This window comes from Chionomys nivalis, chromosome 15, assembly GCF_950005125.1.
Source record: "Chionomys nivalis chromosome 15, mChiNiv1.1, whole genome shotgun sequence".
Classification (NCBI taxonomy): domain Eukaryota; kingdom Metazoa; phylum Chordata; class Mammalia; order Rodentia; family Cricetidae; genus Chionomys; species Chionomys nivalis.
The window spans coordinates 33,758,036-33,779,366 of NC_080100.1; the positions used below are offsets into that span (position 1 = coordinate 33,758,036).

Here is a 21,331-nt window from a genome sequence, read left to right on the forward strand (position 1 = left end):
ACTTCACCAAGAATTCAACCCCTCAAAAATTTCAAAACTACTTTACCAATTAGCATTCCTCAAAGAAAACTAGTTTTGCCTAAAATTCAAATGTCTATATATATTTGGGGTCAAATATCTTCATCTTCACCTCTCTCTCTCTCTCTCTCTCTCTCTCTCTCTCTCTCTCTCTTTCTTTTTTTTCTTTTGAGACAGGGTTTCTCTGTGTAACAGCCTTGGTTGCCCTGGAACTCACTCTGTAGACCAGGCTGGCCTCAAACTCACAGAGATCTTCCTACCTCTGCCTCCAGAGTGCTGGGATTAAAGACGCGTGTTACCACCACCCAGCCTATCTTCAAATTTCTTAATCAGGTGTTCTTATCCTTTGTTGCTTTTTTGTTTGTTTGTTTTTTGATATTGCCCTGATTGTTCTCACTCAATCTGTAGACCAGACTGTGCTCAAATTCACAGAGCTCAGCCTGTCCCTGCCTCCCTAGAGCTGGAATTAAAGGTGTGCACCACAGCTGCCCAGATCAGATGTTCTTACTCTTGACATCTAGCTGGGATGTCTTGGGGGTTTCTAGAAGACAGTCAAATCTGCTGAGAAAATAACTCTTTCCTGAATGTGGGATGCTGAGTGAGGAGACAGGCTGGAGAGAGGAGTCATATTTCCATCTTGGCCTCAGCCCAGGACTGTTGTACTAGCTTCTAAGGGCTGTCATAAGAAGTCACCACACTTGATGCCTACACACAAGAGAAATCTGTCCTTTCTGTTCCAAAGTCCAAAACCAAACCTTGCGAGTTCCCTCTCAAGGATTTAAGCCATATATTTAAACTGAGAATTTCATACATGTATACAATGATGTATGATCATATACATACCCCCATTTCCTTCCTCCAGCTCCTCCCTGTATTTCCCTCTGTATCATGTTAGATGTAACTAACATCTACCCTCCAAACTTCACAGTTTGTGCTGCTCTGACAACCCACTGTGGCGGTCTGAACACCTATTTCTCAGATGGCGGTGCCGTTGGGGAAGTTCTGGGCTATGGACCCTTGTTGGAGGAAGCACGTAGCTGGGGGTGGACGCTGAGGTTGTACAGTCTCATTCCTCTCGTTCTTGCTCTTTGTTTCCCATGTGTTGACGAACATGAGAGCAGCTTCCTGTTCCTACTTCCACGCTTTCCTGCCTGCTGCCATGCCTTCCCACCAGGGTGCATGTGCCCGGGAATGTACACAGCCTGTGTGCAGAGGTGAGAGTACACCTGCAGGAGCTAGGCTTTCCACCCACCGCATGGGGGCTGATGACCAAACTCAGCTTTACCTACCGAGCCATCCTGCCAACCCCTTCTTAGGTTTTGAGAAAGGTTTTCACTAACTGTTCAGGCTAACATTTAACTTGTGTTGTAGTTCAGGGTGGCCCTGAACTTGTAAGCCTCCCACCAGCCTCCTGAGGAGCAGGAATTACAGGCCTCTACCAACAGGTCTGATTAAAGTCTTCTTTCTTCTTAAAAATTATTGAGGATTCAAGTATATTTTTATATACATGGATTATAACGATTGACTCATCATTACATAAATTAAAAAGTAAATTTTATTTATTAGTCATTAAAATAAGACTGTATGTTAATGTAAACAAAACTTTAGTAAAACACAGTTTCCAAAACAAACAAAATATATTTCCATGCTCTGAGAAGCTCTTTCTTTGTTCCTGTGCTCATTCTTGGACACACATGGCCTTTTGTAAAAATCTCACATAGTTGGAGTTTTAATCTGCTTGGACAGCCATGACAAACTAATAAATACTTCTGGGAGGCTTACTCAAGAAATGTATTTCTCCATCTGGAGTTGGGAATGGTAAGATCCAGTTGCCAGCAGGATGGGTTTATTCTGGCGTCTCTTGTTCTGTTATGCAGGTGGCCGTCACCTTGCTGTGTGCTCACCTAGAGAAAGACTACCCTCGGGAGGCCTTCTTAAGAGGACACTAAGTCACTGAACAGATCCCACCCTCCAATATTATTAGCTGTAATCACTTCCTTACTGGCCTTACTCAAACACAGCTGACCTGGCACTAGAGTTTCAGCACATGTATTTGGGAACACACCCGTTTGTTCTGTACCACCTGGCTTTGCACTCAGTCTACTGGGTCTAATATGTACCACGCAGACTCCAGAAAACTACACTGTACAACTCATGAGTCTGGGGTTCTTCCAACAACAGTTTTCCATCAGAGCTGTCCCCAGAAGTGTCAGGAGTTCCTCGGGCCTTCCCGAGTACACTTCTGAGAGCCACTGCTTTATAGCAATAGCCCCAGAATATTATCAAGTATGGCCTTGTCTTCAAATAAATAAATAACCAAGCCTATACTGGGAAAAAAGTTATGGTTTCCTCAGGGCTGAGACTGTAAAGCCCTGTACGAACACTGTTGGGTTGTTTGAATTTGGCAAATCGAACACAGTGAAGCAAATTCCCATTTGTCCCCAAAACCTTTCACCTAAACTTTGACTTGTCTTACTTCCTTGCTTTCCTTTCCACGTTCCAGTATAAATAAGAAAAAGCTGACTTCCCGGAAGACCATGAGGGGACAGAGAGGCATCCACAGGGAGGAAACTGGGACCCGAGGAGAGCATTTTCATACTAGGCAGTATTCTACGGGACTGAGGAAATGAGTCTTACCCGAGAGATGTCATTTTCAAATTCATCCCAATGAATACCCAATTCATGGCATATTACAAAGTACAATAAAAACTCAAAGTCTTTTATGATGTATTGTTATGTCTATTAATGCACTATTAATGGGGTACTGAAAACTCATAGGTTTTCTTTTCCTCCAATTTCCCAAGAAAAATCCTAATTTTAGGATTAATTAATTAACTAAAAAATTCTAATTTTCTTTATTTTTTTTCTCACTGCAGAAAAAAATTACTTTGGTACATATATAACATTGTAAGCCATATGTTAAGGTGTGAGAACATAAAAATATTTTTCTTCCCCACCTAGACAGATTGTTTAATAAACAGTGGTTTTGTTTCTTGGACTTTGGGATGCTTATTCTGTTTGGAAACTCACTTGACAGACTAGAAAAATGCTTTTGTTTTAAAAAGTCGTTTGAATTATACTGGTCTGCTTCTAAAAGGAAAGGCTACAAGGACTTTAAAGTCATTTTCTGAAATATTAGGTATTCCTAAAATTCAAAACTAGTGTTAACACAAAAAGCAAGTATCTTAGCTGGGCAGTGGTGACGCACATCTTTAATACCAGCACTCAGGAGGCAGAGGCAGGCAGATCTCTGTGAATTCAGGCCAGCCTGGTCTACAAAGAAAGTTCCAGAGTAGCCAGGACTGTTACACAGAGAAACCTCTCGAAAAATGAAAATGAAAACAAAACTCAAAAACCAAAAAATCCAGCACCTATCCTCATGGGGCTCATATCGTAGGGGAGTAATGTAAGCAAATGAATACCAGAATCAGTTGTGACCAGAAAATCGCAAGTGCTAAGAGGGTTCAATGAGAAAGACAATTGAAATTGTTAGGACCTAGGAGAATGTGCACAGATGCCAGCACTTTGGACCCAGTCAGCTAAGAATGCAAAGCAGTTAGTCTCCTCATTATTCAGAACGAGCACAGTGCTCACTGCCCCTGGACTTTGTCTAGCCCCTTCCCAGGTGCCTGCCTCATTTTAATACGTGCCCTTCCATTCCCACCACACATTCTTCCTACACCCACCACACTTCTTCCCTCCGGGCTTTGAGCTTCTCGTTTCCTCTGCCTCACTACTGTCTCCAGGAATTCTAACAACTGTTTGCTTTATCTCAGCTTAAATGTTTTATATGGGGAGCCACCCCTTTTCCAAACCAAAACAGAAGTCTCATCCAGTTTTTACCAAGTTACTATTTTCTGTCTTTCACAAAGTGTCTGCTTGGTAAATTGTGCAAATTTGGAAGTAACCCCCTTTCAATTTATTGGTGTTAATAACTCCTCTGACTGTCTTCTTGTCATTTATCCAAGGATTTTTTTTTAAATTACAGAAATCATTGGGCTAGATATTTCAGAGATGTTAACACATACCCATTATATACTATAATTTTGTAAGTTATATAAAATGTATAATTCCTTATGTAAAGGAAGACTTAAATATCAGAAAGAATGATATAAACAATCATGACACATGAACTACAGAGGTCAGGAAGAATCTTTAAAAAAAGAGCTGATATCTGAAATGGGTGGTATAGGGTTTTCGTAGATGCTTTTAAGGACAGATGACATCCCATTCAAGGAAAAAAATAGACGACAGGGCAGAAAGCCAAGTTCTATTTGGAACCAGGAAAACACCAGACTGATGGCAGCCAAAAACAGATTAGCAAAGACACTAGATTCCATGCTAGCTGAATGGTTTGGATTTTAGTGCAGTCACTAGGATGCTATGGAAGAGCACGGACATGATCAACCAAAGTAGCATTTCTGAAAGATCAATCCTTTGTCATGTTGGACTAACTGGAGGAGAAAAGAGCACAACTCTAGGGACCTATTCAGAGGCTCTGTCGGTACTCCACGTGAATACTTAAATGAGAATGCAGACCAGACATGACAAATCAAAGGGTATGTTAAGATTAAATGCAAACCAAGGAAACCAGCGAAATGGCCTAGGTTTTAAGGAAGCTTGCCGCCAGGTCTGATGATCTGAAGTTGATCCTCAGAACCCACGCAGTGGAGAGAACTAACTCCCACAAATTGTCCTCTTATGTGCACATGCGTATATTCATAATAAACCAAATAATAGATGTTAAAACTATTTGTGAAAGGAACCTTTGATCTGGGATAAACAAGAACACCCCCCCACACACACACACACACACGCAAACATGGGAAAATGGTGTAAGAAAATGCTAAATGGTGTCTTGAGCTTGGAAACGAAGCCAGTGTAAGAAATGTCAATGCAAAGTCATCTACAGGACTGGAAGGTATTGACAATACCATGGCAAAGACACAAGTAAGTAGGGACCTCTCCTGGGAGGGCTGTAAAAGGGAGCCACACTGTCAAGGGCAGACACCTGGAGAAAGTTAACGTTTTAGGACTGGAGGGAAAGGAGGAAAATACAACAAATGACTATCAGAAGCTTGAGAGAATCCAGTGAGACAGTCTGTTGAGGTAGGGAGAGAAAAGGACCTTGGTCTGCAGTTTGCAACTGCTCATGAATACTCGGGAGGAAATGTGTTATATCTGAAACCACAGAGCTAATAATAATTTGCAGTTACAAAGGACTATTTTCTAGTATATAAGTGTGCTACTAGCTTATTTCGCCAGTCACCTTTTTCCCTCTGTCTGCAATGCTTATCCTATAAATTCCTGGAGAGCACCAAGCTCACTCTTTCTTTCTTTCTTTCTTTCTTTCTTTCTTTCTTTCTTTCTTTCTTTCTTTCCCTTTTTCCTTCCTTCCTTTCTTTCTTTTTTTTTTTTTCGAGACAGGGTTTTCCTATGTGGCCTTGGCTGTCCTGAACTCGCTCTGTAGACCAGGTTGGCCTCGAACTCATCGAGATCCGTCTGCCTCTGTCTCCCAAGTGCTGGAATTAAAGGCCCAAGCTCTTTCTTAACTCAAGATCTTTGGCATGTTCGACTCCCGGGCTTTACAAAGCTAACTTCCGGACAGTCTCTAATGTCACTCGACTGTCAACTTTTTCATTATCCCTCATTGTAAAAGCAGAAATAAATTGTTAACTCTCTTCCCGGACTTTTCTTTGTGGGAGCTTAACAACTATAAAGCAATATGTCTGTGTGGTTAATAAGTTAGTTTCCTAAGCTGCCCTAGAGGTTTTCGTTTCTATTTTGTCAGTCTTATTACCACCAGTTTATATATAAGTATCTGTGTATATAGAAACACATATGCTTGCAAGTTTTTGATGAGACACAATAAGAAGTACACGCAAAGCAAACAGAACAGAACAGCACCTAATTTTGCTACTTTTGAAACGCCGTAATAGTGCCAGGTACTAGTCACGTTCAGGTTATCAAATCAATCGGCAGAGTAAGCAAAAATGCAAGTCTGCAGGAAGCAAGCAGCACAGGGGTTTTACAGTAAGTTAATCCCGTGTTCAATGTGTAAGTGCTGCTATTCTTAGGAAATACTGACTTAGAAAAGAAACATACAAGGTCACTGCATAGATGCTGAAGAAGGCGTGAAAGAAGATCAGAAAGCAAACTGCGTTGGCATCAGGACAGAAGGACTTGACTGTGTACTACTCACTACTCTGCATTGGCGGAGTAGCTGTTTTGACAGCTCAGGGTAGATTCCTGCCGTTTCTACAGTAGATGCCATTACTTTGCTCTTAGAAGGAGAAAACGAGTGGGTCAGAAAGACGATGCCATGCCGTAACGGAGTTACTTTCGTAACTTTAATGGCCAAAGGCCCTTAGACAGATCTACAAGGCCACCCACTCCACCGACAGCTAGCAAGCTCGTGTGTGGAAGATCGGATCCCATCAGCACGGCTCTGACTATCCTCTGCTGGACAGAGAGCAAGGACTGAGAGCGTAAGCCTGGGCACTGGATCGGGCCGTACCTTGCTTGACTCGGGGCTCCCGGGCGCTGGTGGATACGGCGGGCGCCGGCCTGGCCACGGGCTTCTTGCTTTGGGCTTCCCCAACAGCTCCGGCCTCGGAACTTCGGGCTCTGGAAGCAGACACCGCAGCCCGCACAGCCGCGGCTCCCGGCGCCTTGTGTTTCTTGTTTTTGCCGCCCATGTTTCAGCTGCAGGAGAGCGTTCTTCCAGATCCAGATCCCGGCTGCCACACAACAGACGCCGGAGAGCGCTTCTCGTTAGCCGGCTCCCACGCCTCCACCCAGCCTCCTCCATCCGGGCTCCTCCGCTGGGGCTCCAGTCCAATTGGTCTGCTTCGCCAGGTTCCGCCTCTTGGCTCCCGGGAACCAGCGGCTCGTCTGGTGTCGTGCGTCATTTAGCGCTAGGTTTCTGGTGACTGAACTGCCCACGCCGTAGGGGTCGGAAAAGAAGAGAAGGGTCAAAAGCCAGACTAAAAGGGGAAAAGTCACGCAGGCCTCAAGACTCGCTCATTTTTGATACCTGCGGGCCACCGTAGAGTCTCTATTGGCGTCACTGTCGGTGCGATCGCGGGGCCTCTTGGGTAGGAGGGAGATTCGGTCTCAGAACTCCGAAAGATGGCGGACGCTTTCGGAGACGAGCTTTTCAGCGTTTTCGAGGATGATTCGACCACTGCGGCCGGAGCCAAGAAAGACAAAGAAAAGGAGAAGGAGAAATGGAAGGGGCCACCAGGGGCCACGGACAAGGCCGGGTAAGGAAGACTTCCGAGCTGGTCTTGTTTTTCCTGTCTTCGGTGCTAGTGAAGGAACCCGACTCACAGAAAGTGGGTATTCGCTGAGTGGAGTCGGCAGGCGAAGGAGTCTGAGGAAGAAGTTGTGGAGGAAGAAGACGTTGACTGGGGGGGAATACGGTCTTGGCGTTCGCGCGTGTCCGCAGGAGGCGTGGGTTCTGCCGCTACACTTCCTGAGGCCACGCTCGCTGGCTGCAGCCCTAACTCCGCAGGCTACGGTGTGGTGTGTGTGTGTGTGTGTGTGTCTCGTCTCTCTGTCACCAGCACAAAACGTGTCATGCAGTCTTTAAAAAGTTAAGAACTAGTTGCGCCAAGGTTGGAACGAGTAGGAAGAGTTTTTAAACCGCAAAGGCAAATAGCTACAGAAGGAAGAGATTTAATCTCGAAGTTGTAGGGTTTTGTTATTTTGTTTTTTTGTTTGTTTGTTTGTTTTTTAAATCGGATTCAGGATCTCGCTAGTGTAAGTTAGGCAGGCCTCGAACTCGCTATTCTCTTATTTCGGCTTCTCTAGTGCTGAAATTGCGGCTGTGCGCCACTACACTCAGTAAAACTAGTCTTTTCTTTCTGCATTTCTTACCTGGTCTATATATAGACACATGTAATCGTTCTCTTGGGTCTGAGGAGGTGGCCGGTGGGTAAGAGGTCTTTCTGTGCAAGAATGAGGACCTTATTTTGAGGCCCCAGGACCCGCATAAAAGGTTGCGCATAGATGCTTCACACCTGTAACCCCAGCACTGTGGGACACCCAGACAGGAGAATAGCCTCAAAGTAATTGCAGCGAGAGACTCCGTGTCAAGGGAGTAATGTCGGATGCTGGAACTCCTCCAGTCTGTACAGTGTGCACAAGTGTAGGTACCACACAAATAAGACCCCCCCCAAAAAAAAAATCCACCTCAGTTTCACTCGTCAGTCTGAGGAATTGCCTTCACCAGGTTGACCTGTGATCACCAGATTTAACCTGTGGACAATTCTTCTGCATTTTCCTAATTGCTAACTTTTGTGGTAGGGCCCAGCTCAGTGAGGGTGCTACCTTCCAGGCAGGTGGGCCTGCGCAGTCTAAGGGATTGGAACAAGCCAGTGAGCCTCTCTCTGGGGTCTCTGCTTAGGTCCCTGCCTCCAAGTTCCTGCTGTGGCTTCCTTGGATGATGGATTGTAAACACCCACCAGCTGTAATAAACCCTTTCCTCTCCAAGTTGATTTTGGTCAGGGTTTTATCACAGCAACCGAAAAGCATGCTAGAACTTTGATCAGCTGTCCATTTTTACCTTGATAAAGAAAAGGCAAGCTTAGTGCTTGGTGTGTATCTGTTTTCTTGGAGCCAGGGTTTGACTACGTAGCCATTATTGCCTAGTAGACCGCCTATTGGAATTAAAGGTGTGCATCACCACACCTGGCTGCTCATCAGTATTAGGGAAATGAGGTGTGCACACTTCCCTCCACTCCCTCTTCCACCCTCTGTCCTTTCATTGGTTAACTGAAGCACTCTAAACCCTCACTGCAATCAGAGCGATTTCTGCACCTCTCAGAGTTTCTTTGCATTCTCTTCTTTAGCCTTCCGCCTATGCAACCTATTTTTCCCATCTCTCTGGAGCAGTTTACATCGTCTAGAATTTGCTTAAATTTAACGTTTAAATTTCATTTCAGCATAGTTTATCCTTTTTTTTTTCCAAGACAGGGTTTCTCTGTAGTTTTGGAGCCTGTCCTGGAACTAGCTCTTGTAGACCAGGCTGTCCTCAAACTCACAGAGATCCGCCTGCCTCTGCCTCCTGAGTGCTCAGATTAAAGGCGTGCACCACCATCACCTGGCTCATACTTCTGCCTTTTAATGACCATATTGTTACCTTTTGTGTGGGGTGGGCACACCTGTGCCACAGTGTACTTGTGGAGATCAGAAGACAGCTATTCATCCACCTTGGTTTGAGGCAAGAATCTCTTGTTTCAGCTGTAGCACTGTATAGGTGAGCTTCTGGCCAATGGTCTTGTCGCTGCCTTCCATCTTCACTGTAAGAGTGCTGGGATTACAGATGTAGGTCACCACATCTGGCTTTTTAAAAGGGTGGGGTTTTTGGTATTTTTTTTCCACTGGAAAAGGGTCTTCAGGCTGTGTGTCAAGTGCTTTTATGACTGAGCACTATTTCCATTATCTTGCTCTTTGAATTTGCAGTCATTAAATCAGTGAGAGCTCTTCAAGTTAGCTCTTAGGGCTTATTTCTTAAGACTTATTTAAGTTATGTGCATGAATGTATTATATGAATGTATGTATGTGCACATATAAGTCCCTTTTGGATCCCCCAGAACTAGATTTAGCAATGACTGTGAGCCACCAAGTCGATGCTGGGAATCAAAGTTGGGCCATCTACAAGAATAGCAAGTGCTTTTAAAGACTGGACTATCTCTGCAGGCCAATCTGTGAGTTTTTAAGACCTCATCAGTCTTTGTACCGCATATGCTTTCTATAGAGTCACTGCCTTAGAGCTGGAGTAAGCTGTATTCTAAATAGCCTTAGGTTTCTTTTAATAGCGAATGTTATTTAGTGCAGAAAGTGCTTGTTTTTTTTTTGATTCCATTGCTTTAAGGTTTTTCAGTACAAATTGCTTAGGGAATCTTTCTTTGGAAAAATAAAATTTGTACACTTCTGATGTAATTAATGCAGGATTTTAAACAACTCCAATATGAATACCTATTTTTTTGCTCTAAATCATTCTTCAAAATTACATAATAGTCTTTTTACTTTATTTTTTTAAGACAGGATTTTTCTGTGTAGCCCTGGTTCTCCTGGAACTTGCTTTGTAGAACAGACTGCCTTCCAACTCAGAGATCTGCTTGGCTCTGCCTCCCAAGTGCTGAAAATAAAGGTACAAGCCACCACTGGCAGGCTACGTGATAGTCTTATTCGACATGTGATAGTTTAAATGTAAGAATAATGTCTCATAATCCTAATATTTGAGGCTTGAAGCAAGATTACCGTGAGCTTAAGGCTGCAATGTGGGACCTGTTTTAAGAAAATGAAAAAGGAGCCTATGGAAATGACTTAGTTGGAAAATTGCTTTCCATGTTACCATGAGGAGCTGAGTTCAAATCCTTAGGGTCCATGTGAAAAGCCAGACAGAGCAGTGCATGTCTGTAATCCCAGCACTGGGGAGGTGGAGACAAGAGAATCTCTGTGACTTGTTTCCTGAAAAAATAAGATGGCAGGTGATTTGAGTAGAGCAGGCTGTTGATCTCTAGCTTCTGTAGGCATATGTGCATGTGCACTGGACGCATGAGTATATACACATATACAGAGTTACACTAACATGTAGTCTCACTGCCATCTCAAGGTGAGTTAATAAAATCAATATTTTAAAATTTTTGGTTTTATACCTAGTATGGGGAAATAACTAATCATATAAACAATTTTAACCTCCATGAGTACCAGGCATGCATACAGTGCACATACATGTATTCAAGCAAAAGACAAAATAACTTTCTTTCTCTCTCTCTCCTCCGCTTTTGTTTTTTAAGACAGGGTTTCTCTGTGTAGCCTGGCAGTCCAAGAACTCACTATGTAGACCAAGCTGGTCTCAAACTCAGAGAGATCAGCCTGTATGCACCAGGATAAAGTCCTGCATGCAGCATCATGCTTATTTATTGTTTATTTAATTTTTAAAAACTTTTACACGTAGGAGTGTTTTACTTTCATGTCTGTTTGTGTGTGCTACTTGCCTGCGTGGTGCCTACAGAAGCCAGAAGGTGGCAGGGGTGGATGCCCTAGTACTCCGGTTACAGAGAGTCGAGAGCTGCCGGGTGGGTAGTGGGAATAAACCTGAGTCCTCTGGAATTGCAGCAAGTGCTGCTCTAACTGCAGAGTCATCTCTCCATCCCTATTTTATTTCTTTTTGACCTCTGCAGCTAAATCTAAAATTTACATGAAATTGATTTTTTTGGGGGTAGGGTCTGGGTAGAAATTAGATTGAATTCATTACAGATATTCAAGCTATGAAGCCTCAGTTAATGTTACTTTGAAATTTTTTTTGCCTTTTTTTTGGACTTTTTTTCTTGTCTTTGTCTTTTTCGAAATAGAGTCTCACTTGTGCAGCTTCAGCTGCCCTTGAATTTCCATCCTCCTACCTTAGCCTCCTGAGTTCTATGACTTTGACCTTCAACTCTAACCATACAATCTTTTTCTTCCAGATAATATCATAATAGTAGAGAGAGCTTTAAAAGTTTACAGTCTTCATGTTAATGTCTACTGTTTTAAGGAATAATGGACTTAATGAAATTTTTGTTGCTTTTTATTTTTAAATGGGAATTTTAGTATTTTAAAGCAACCCTTCCAAGAAAATATGTAATATATAAGGAATAATATTCAACTTTACTAGTTATAGAATTTTCTCAGTTTGGCTAGCTTTGATTTGTTTAGGTCTTTATTTAAAAGATGACTTTGCTTTTTTAAGTATATATGATATATTAAATAATATGGGGGTTACTTTAAAATTAGAATTGAGACTATGGAATTTATTCTATTTTTTTAAAAATATTTATTATGTATACAATATTCTGTCTGTGTGTATGCCTGAAGGCCAGAAGAGGGCGCCAGATCTCTTTACAGATGGTTGTGAGCCATCATGTGGTTGCTGGGAATTGAACTCAAGACCTTTGGAAGAGCAGGCAATGCTCTTAACCACTGAGCCATCTCTCCAGCCCTGGAATTTATTCTAAATTGGCGTTTCTCAACCTGTTGGCCACAGTCCCTTTGAAAGTTGCATGTCAGATATCCTGCAGATAGAGCCAGATAGATAATTTATTTACATTACGATTCATAACAGTAACAAAATTACAGCTGTGAAGTAGCAATGAAATACTTTTATGATGGGGTTTACTGTATTGAAGGTGTTAGGATTCTGGAGAAGTCCCACAAACCACCATCCATGTATGCAAGAGCGTTTTCATTCCAGCATGCTGGGGCCTGCCATCCCATACAAAGGCAAGATGGCAAAGAACATCTGCTTGATCTTCTCTACAGGGTCACAGCAGTAGGTTGAGAATCACTCCTTAATTGTTTGTTTTTCAGGAAACGACTGGATGCCAAGTTACAGTCAGAATCAGCCAGTGGTGTTAAAAACAAGAGAGATGCAGATGTTGAAGGCACAGATGAACCAATTTTTGGCAAGAAACCCAGAATAGACGATTCAATTAATGAAGACTTAAGGTAGTATTTCTATAGTCATAAAGTTTTCTAAAATGTGTTATTTTAAAATTTTATAAGCATGGAAACATATAACAACTGTTTAAATATGGAGAGTTAGGAGACAAATGATTCCTGTTTTGATATTTTTTAGAATCCAATTTTGAGAAAAATTCTGAAGACTTTTTTTTTAAGAGCAAAAAAGATGTTTTCTTACAGATGTCTCATCACTGGTAGGGTGGCACTGACCCAGTGGTAGGAGTAAGTATGTGCAAGTATAAAGAGTAGATTTCATTGCTGCAAGTAGTGCCATAGCTTGGTGGTCAAAACTACTTCTCTCGATGGGGGAGACCCATAGATGTCTCTGACAAAAGATTGTCTGATATTTGTATTTCTCGGAATTTTAAAGCTGGAACTTTTACTCCTGATACCAGTATATTTGAATGACTTGGTTGTCACTGTGATAATGCTGTTTACGATTTTGTTTTTCCTTAACTGGTAAATTATCTGCTATAAACGATGTTAAAAGGGTCACTGAAAAATCGGAGATACTGCCATTTGTCCACAGGAGTGCAGTAGATTGCAATTAATAGTGATTGTATTTTTTAAGTCCTTGTTCCCTATTGTTGGAACTTTTGAATTTTTACCAAAATATATTTATTGTCTTAAAGTACTTATCACAAATATAATACATAATAGTAAGTCTAATATAGAAATACATCTAGTTTAATTTATTTATAGTTTAGCCCTTTCAGAATTCAGAGAGCCTAGATGAGCATAGTGTGGGATTTTGATGAGAATATCTCTATAAATTATAGCAACATCTAAATATATTTTTTTACCCTTCTGTTGTATAATATTTTTTGAATCAACTTTGTGTTTTGAGGTAGTGATAGTGCTTGAATAGCTAGATTTTATTTAAAATAGTGGAGCTAAGCTGATATTTATTGAATAATCTATGTAGCAGTCTGTTTTATATATAACAAAATATGATCTTAGCATTTTTAATGTTCAGCATTTTTAAGACACATGACATGTCTGAATATAATAGCTAAAATATTTTGAATTTACAGTATTATAATTGGGTGGTGTCATTTTGTTTAACAGTACAGATAGGCTTATGATCTAATTATTGAAAATATTTTTTGTCATTTTAATAACTAAGTTTGGCAGACCTGATGCCGAGAGTGAAGGTACAATCAGTTGAAACAGTTGAAGGTTGTACACATGAGGTAAGTACAACAACCTACAATAGGTTAGCATTACAAATACTGGTTTTCTTTGTACTGCCTAATGGGATAGTCAGCAGGCTGTAGCATTGAAAGCCTTGGGATCAAGTCATGTCTATGGGACGCATGTAATATGGTGGAAGAGCTGTAGCTCTGTGACGAAGCCTTGGGTTCAGATGCTAGCCCAGCTTTTCTCCAAATATAATCTGAGCAAGTTTTCTAACCTTAGAACATTGTCTATTTAATTTATAAATTTAGAACAATGAGATGTGCCCCATGGATAGCTGTAAAGATCATATTAAAAAAATAATAGGGGAATTACCCAGCACAAAACTAGTTTTGTTTATTCTCGTATTCTTAAAGTGACCAGCTCTGATTTTGCAGTTTGCATGCTATTTCATGTCATGCTCCAGTGACTAATAAATTCCTATTAGGTGGTGGTCACTGATGGCTTATAGCATCCGTTTAGAAGTGAGAATGTATACACATAGGATATAGTTTAATTATACATTCAGTTTCATTCTGCTAAGTCTTTTATCATTACAAAGAAACTTTGTGTCATTCTGGACTTGCCAAAATAGTTCAATGGATAAAAGAGTTTGCCATGCAAATTAGGTGGCTTGACTTCAATCCCTGGACCCAGGGTGGAAGGAGAGATGACCACACTGTACTGAGGTACATGTGCCTTTCTATGGCTATAAATAAAATATTAAAGTATTTTTTAAAAACTCACAGCAGGTTATTATTACTCTTACTTAAAAGACTGTTTAATGAGTGGAGAAATTCCAGATTAGTAAGAATGGCATTTGGTGTGGATTTAGAACTTTATATGTTTAAAAATTGTTTTCCTGCTGAAAATCTCTTTTTCTTGAAGTGGCACTTGTTTGTGAGATATAATGTCCAATTAATCACTTTTAACACTTACTTTAGACCCTGTCCAATGCTCTGACTTACAAAAAACAAAATCCCCAAACAATCCAGGACCTGCTGTGAAAAGGGCAGAAGCTCTTTATCCTTCCTGTCCCACCCCACCCCCTGATTTTGCACTTTTCTCCTCCTATACCTTGTGTCTTCCTTCACGGAGGTGCTTGAGCATGTCAAGTTGGAGTGTCCTGACTGTGAACCCCTACGGCAAGCCCACCTCTCCTGTCATATCCTCTGAGAAGAAAAGGAATTAATCTGTGCCATGTAAAGTCTGTATATTAGATGTAGAGAGATAATGGTAGCCATGATAGGTTGTAGATCTATCTTGGCTAATAAAGTTTCTTCAGGGAAATAATGGTGCATGTTTTTGATTGCACTGCCTTCAAGCCAGCATTAATAGAGGGGTCTTTTGAGCATTGTAACTAACTTTTCCCCTTGTTCTTGTAGTCAGTTGACTTTCTAACATGTAAGACTAACAGAAACATTCATTGATCATTTTCATTCTTTAAACCATCCATTGTTTTGGAGTCTTGAATTTTAATAGTCATTTCTTGTTTTCTCTTTAAACTTTGACATCAGGTTGCTCTTCCTGCAGATGAAGAATATATACCACTTAAACCTCGAGTTGGAAAGGCTGCAAAGGTCTGTACTGTACTGTTTGGGAAGTTTGTGAGATCTTAAAAAAGATTTCAAATGAGATTTCTAAATTTACTTGTGTGTGTGCCTTGAAAAAACCTACTACAAAATAGAGTGATAACTGAGTAAAGAACCATGCTAGAAACCAGGCATTGTGTGATTATGTTTTTACACATTTAAAGAGTGCTTATCACCCTTCTTAAAGAATCTAACAAATTTGTCAACCTTTCTGTAGAAAAAAATTTCATGATGTATAAGTTTTACTGATAGTTCGAAAGTTCAGCAGCTTCTAAGGAAGCCGAAGTTCAGTTTGTTTTGTTATGGTGTGCTTTCTTGGCTGTCCCGAGGGCCCTCAGACTCCTGATGTGTCTGCTGCAGCCTCCACTGTGCTGGGGTTACCCGTGTACACCTCTTACTCCTCACTCTTCTTCCTTAGATTTTTAAAAAGTTTGTAAAGGTTGAAACAGTGAGGCTAAGTTTTTCAAACAACTTTCTCTAAAAGAAGCGCAGAGAAGCAAGTATGAACTCTTTTGTTTAAGAAATTATTTCTCTGCCTTTGCTGAGTAATGCTGGGGATTTTATTTTTTGGAACCTTAGAGTTTTCCTCTAGGAAATGAAGTTAAGCATGCACCTATTTTATGGGGTTATGAAGATTTATGGTATATGCAAAGTTATTGCACAGTATCACAGAACATGTAACGATTATTTTATTCCTGATTTTAGTGTAAATAGAATATACTGAGAATGTTAAACAGCAGCATTAAGGCTTGTTCTGTCTGGTAAAACTGTTTTGAAGTCATTTTTTTCACTGCTTAGTGGTGGTTGAATCAGAAAGGAATCCTAGAAGGCTTTGGAAAGATAATTGTTCTTTTAAGCGTTCCTTAGATAGCTTAACATTCTCATGTGTCTGTCAATTTGCTTTTATAGGAATACCCATTCATTCTTGATGCTTTCCAAAGAGAAGCCATTCAGTGTGTCGATAATAATCAGTCTGTGTTAGTGTCTGCTCATACATCAGCAGGAAAAACTGTGTGTGCTGAGTAAGTAACCAACAGTGTTCACAAATGAAATAGACAAATCACTTAGTTATTTTAGCTAAGTTTTAGTTAAGTTTCTGTCTGTATTCTGCAAATAAGAATGGTTTTGCTTGTTAGGTAACCTTTAGGTTTTTTTTCTTGCCTTCATTAAAATATTGAAGATTTTTAGTATTATGTTTTAATTATTTGAGAAATATTTTGAGTTTTTTTTAATCATTAAGCATGATGTTACTTGTGGGTTTTTCATAGATGTGTTTTTATCAAGCTTGACTACTGTTCCTCCTTTGCAGTTAGTCTCTTATTCTGTTCATATGCACGAATTTATAAACTCGATCTTTTTAAGTTCCTTTTCTTGTATTGAAACGATGTGGGGTTTTGTTTTGTTTTGGATATGGATTTTTGCCTTTCCTTGCTAGTGTGATGAAATGTGTTGTTGGGTGTCCAATGAATCATCCTTAGATAACTTCTGTTTTATCATGATGTATGATTATATTTTATTATTGGTTTGATGAATTAAAATTTTATTTAGAAATTTCACATCTTTATTCTGAGGGACATTGGACTTTTTTGTTTATTACTAATGTCTTTTTTTGTTTTGTATCAAGCCGATATTTGATTTTTTTTCTTTATCTAGCTGGAGGTGTCTAGTATTATGTTGCTCTGACAAAATCCAGCTTTTGGTCTCACTGGTTTTTCTTTGTTCTGTTTCCATTTCTTTGGTTTGTACTTTCACCTCATTTACTTACTTTGTTCTCCTACTTTCTAAGTAAAAAGACATTATTGTTTGTTGATGCTGGTCCAGATTTTTCTACTGATACCATTTTTTTTTGCATGGAGAAATTCTTTTTTTTTTTTTTTTTTTTTTTTTTTGGTTTTTCGAGACAGGGTTTCTCTGTAGCTTTGGTTCCTGTCCTGGAACTAGCTCTTGTAGACCAGGCTGGCCTCAAACTCCCAGAGATCCGCCTGCCTCTGCCTCCCGAGTGCTGGGATTAAAGGCGTGCGCCACCATCGCCCGGCAGAAATTCTTGAAGTATTTCAGTACAAGACTCCTGATGAAAAACTTCTTTAACATTGTAAAAAAAATTATGCTTGTTCATTTTTTAAAACATTTGTTTTTAAGTATTTCTTTTGATCTACATAACTTTTGACAAGCAATCTCTCATTCTTACTTTTTTTCTGTATGTAATGTATTGCTTCCTTTTGGCTTCTTTGAAGACTTTATATGTGTGTGTACGCACGCTTGCTTATAAATGCCAATGGTGATGTTGGATCCTTTGGAAATGCCATGTAAGAAAAATACAACACCCTTTATTCATCCAATCTTGTCATCTTTACGTAGCTTCCTGAGAAAACAAAATAAAAGACAAAGGAGAATCAATGTTTCATCTTAGATGTTATAGTAGTCGTTTTGATGTTTTTGCTGGAAGTTCAGTTTATTTTTGGTGTTGGTCATAATCCTAGATTCAGACATTAGCTATTAAAGGTTTTTTTGTTTTTGTTTTATGTCGTTTATCATTTTGAAATTTCCATTAACCTAAAGGTTGTGCCATAGAATATTTGTTTTTTTTTTTTTTTTAATGTGTGTGTGTGTTTCCCTAGATTTTAGTTGTTTGCCACCATACCTGGCTATTTTTTTCTACTTTTATTTTCTATTTTATGTTTTACCTTTGCCCACGGAAGTTGGAAGAGGACATCAGATTCCCTCAAACTGATCTTAAAAATACAGATAGATTGAGGGCCACCATGTAGGTTCTCTGTCAGAGCAGCCAGCGCTCCTAACCACTGAGCTATCTCTCCAGCTTGTTTTGTTGTTGTTTCCAGTGTTCTGGGACCAAACCCAGGACTTTGTATATGTGGGCGAACTCTCTACTATTGAGCTACTTCCTCAATCTATGTAGAGTTTCCATTTGCTTAGATTGTTAATAGTTTACATTTTCATGTTAAGAATGCCTGCTTGTGGAGTTATTGTCCTATTTCTTTTTAATTCTAAGAATATAGTCCCCTGTGTTTTGAGGGACATGGTTCTAAAAATTGCTATCTCTGTTGCTGATTTCAAGTTGTTTTTCTGACAAATCCAACCTTTGTACCCAATCATTCAATTCTTTATGTGTACTTTTCCCTAAGTACAGATCATATTTTTCTGTTTTCTATTCCTTCTTGTTGTTGTTGAAAAGATAAGCAACATCTCTATATTTGCTTTCCCATATATATCTTTCACTATTACTATTTGACATGTTTGAACAATTATTAATTTTATAAAATTTCTCTTATAATGTAGAGAATGACTGATGTGATAAGCATAGTTTGTGCAGGAATTATATCTTTAATTTTTTCCATTTATTTATTTATTTATTTATTTATTTATTTATTTATTATGTGTACAATATTCTATCTGTATATATGTCTGTAGACCAGAAGAGGGCAGCAGACCTCGTTACAGATGGTTGTGAGCCACCATGTGGTTGTTGGGAATTGAACTCATGACCTTTGGAAGAACAGGCAATGCTCTTAACCACTGAGCCATCTCTCCAGCCCCCAAGAATTATATCTTTAAAAAGCCTCTGCCACGGTGTTTTTTCTTAAATCTTAATTTTATGGTCCTGTAGTTAAATACTAAACTGAATTTTAAAAGCAAACAATACAATTGTATTGAATTCTATTAATGCCCAGGAAAGAACTTTTTGATAAACAGAACCTATGATAAGCCAAGAAATGATTTGTTAAGTATTACATGAAGAAAAAGAGTACATTTGGATTAACTCATTTTATGAAGCTGTAGAAGAAAAATCCACCCATTTCTGTAGTTTTTTTATTATTTGTAATCTGTCTGTATAAATGAGTGGACAGAGTGATGGACTTTTGGATGCCTAGCAATAGAACGAAAGCCTTTTCTAGTGAGAACTAGGATATCCACTGATAAACCAATTGTTTTTACTCCTTAAAAAGTCCTTGCTTGGGGCTGGAGAGATGGCTCAGTGGTTAAGAGCATTGCCTGCTCTTCCAAAGGTCCTGAGTTCAATTCCCAGCAACCACATGGTGGCTCACAACCATCTGTAATGAGGTCTGGTGCCCTCTTCTGGCCTGCAGACATACACACAGACAGAATATTGCATACATAATAAATAAATAAATATTTAAAAAAAAAAAGTCCTTGCTTATTTAGACTACTTCATATCAGATAAATCATGATTATAGTGTAATAGTTTATTTATAGTAAATAGATTATGAATGAATGCTCTCCAAACTTGAAATCTTACTTATTGCTTTTATATTTTTAGGTATGCAATTGCATTGGCTTTAAGGGAAAAGCAGCGTGTAATATTTACCAGCCCAATTAAGGCTCTTAGTAACCAGAAATACCGTGAAATGTATGAAGAGTTTCAAGACGTCGGTCTGATGACTGGAGATGTCACTATTAATCCTACAGCATCTTGTCTTGTTATGACTACAGAGGTGATTTACATTGAGTCTCCCCTGACTTTTTCATTATAGCTTAGTCAGTGTATCTATCCAGCTTGCTTTTTTTTCAGATAAAATGTAATTATTATCTGTGGATAAAATTATTTGAAAAAGGCATAATTATTGTAAAGTGCCCTAGCAGCATTGACTATTTCCTAAATTAATAATATTTATTACTTCTGATAAAACATAGACACCTATAAAAGTACTTTTAATAGTTTGTTATTACTGCGACTTGAAAATACTTAGTTATTTTATATATGTATAGTTTCAAGGATTTGAATATATTGTTTCATACAAATACTGTCTTGTTTATTTCATGGGGTTTTCTTATTTTGTTGTTGTTGGTTGGTTTTGTTTTTTACTTTTGTGCCTGGGTATTTGTTACAATCAGTAAATAAATAATCAACTTTAAAAAATATATATTCCACATTATACTTAGCTTTTTCTAATCACTATTAAGCTTTGCATATAACATGATTTGGGTGTGATTATTTCTACTCTAGTTGGTATTCACAAAATTGTACGTATGTGTATCTCTGTGTATAGTGTGGGGGACACATGTACAACAGTGCATGTGTCAAGTCAGGAGAATGTTGTAGAGTTACCTTTATGTGTTTATTTTTGGGGTTTAAACTTAGATTCCACTGAACTATCTCACCAGGCTCCCTTATTAGGACTTTTATATATACTTTCATAGTGTGTCTTTTGGGAAGATGTTGCACAGAGAAAGTTGAGTTCATATTCCAAATAAAAGAGGAGATATGATAATAGTATCTTTGTGAATATCTGATTATACGTGTTGAGAAGTCAAAGATAAGTAGCTTTATAATATTTAATATATCCACAAAGCAAAGGTATTAAAAATTCCCTGTTGGACAAAAGCAGTATTTGTCTAATTATTGGATGTTATGTTAAAATCCTGCTCAATCTGTTTCCCCCTTTTAGATTTTGAGAAGTATGCTGTATAGAGGTTCTGAAGTTATGCGAGAAGTTGCTTGGGTCATATTTGATGAAATTCATTACATGAGAGATTCAGGTATATTTTGCAGTGTTGCAGTGTTGAGATAAATGCCATGCTTTTTTTTTTTAACAAATGCCATTAATATTTTTGATTAAGAATTGTTGGATTTATTTTCAGTTTTCTTGTGTTTATAATTCTTCTTTACTATTACATATTCATACTATTACATATTCAAATTGTGGACAACATGAAATATTCCCAGTAGGAATTGAAAAGTAGCCTGCTTTTATATAGAACTCACTAAGCCAGACATGGTGCATGACTATAATACTAGCAGTTGTGAAGCTGAGACAGGAAGATAGGGGACACAGAGGTAGGAAGAAATGAGGTAAATGGGAATCTAGGCCACCTACCAAGACCTTGCTTTCCTCCCCCACATTAGAAGCCCAATAACTATTTTATTTTTTTGTGGAGGGCTGGGGGGAGTTGGCTTTACATAAAAGATTTTTTTGTGTAACGTTGATTGTCCTGGAACTAGCTCTGTAGAACAGGCTGGCCTCGAACTAAAAGCTATCCACCTGCCTCTGCCTCTC

At 39.1% G+C, this 21,331-nt stretch overlaps 2 protein-coding genes across 3 annotated transcripts in view; one reads left to right on the plus strand and one right to left on the minus strand.

Moving 5' to 3' along the window:
- The window catches only part of Dhx29 (DExH-box helicase 29), a 47,430-nt gene extending 40,593 nt beyond the window's left edge, over window positions 1–6,837 (minus strand). The window contains exon 1 of one of the 2 annotated variants that reach the window (XM_057789534.1): window positions 6,536–6,836. In XM_057789534.1, coding sequence (XP_057645517.1) covers window positions 6,536–6,716 — 181 coding nt within the window. In that variant the 5' untranslated portion in view covers window positions 6,717–6,836. Of the gene's footprint in view, window positions 1–6,535 lie in introns of both variants that reach the window. The other variant, XM_057789535.1, reaches the window with a different exon arrangement.
- A 108-nt stretch (window positions 6,838–6,945) lies between these two features.
- The window catches only part of Mtrex (Mtr4 exosome RNA helicase), a 66,724-nt gene continuing 52,338 nt past the window's right edge, over window positions 6,946–21,331 (plus strand). The window contains exons 1-7 of the mRNA XM_057789538.1: window positions 6,946–7,283; window positions 12,376–12,513; window positions 13,655–13,721; window positions 15,222–15,284; window positions 16,206–16,318; window positions 19,594–19,768; window positions 20,723–20,813. Of these exons, the coding sequence (XP_057645521.1) occupies window positions 7,150–7,283; window positions 12,376–12,513; window positions 13,655–13,721; window positions 15,222–15,284; window positions 16,206–16,318; window positions 19,594–19,768; window positions 20,723–20,813 (781 nt within the window). The 5' untranslated portion in view covers window positions 6,946–7,149. The remainder of the gene's footprint in view (window positions 7,284–12,375; window positions 12,514–13,654; window positions 13,722–15,221; window positions 15,285–16,205; window positions 16,319–19,593; window positions 19,769–20,722; window positions 20,814–21,331) is intronic.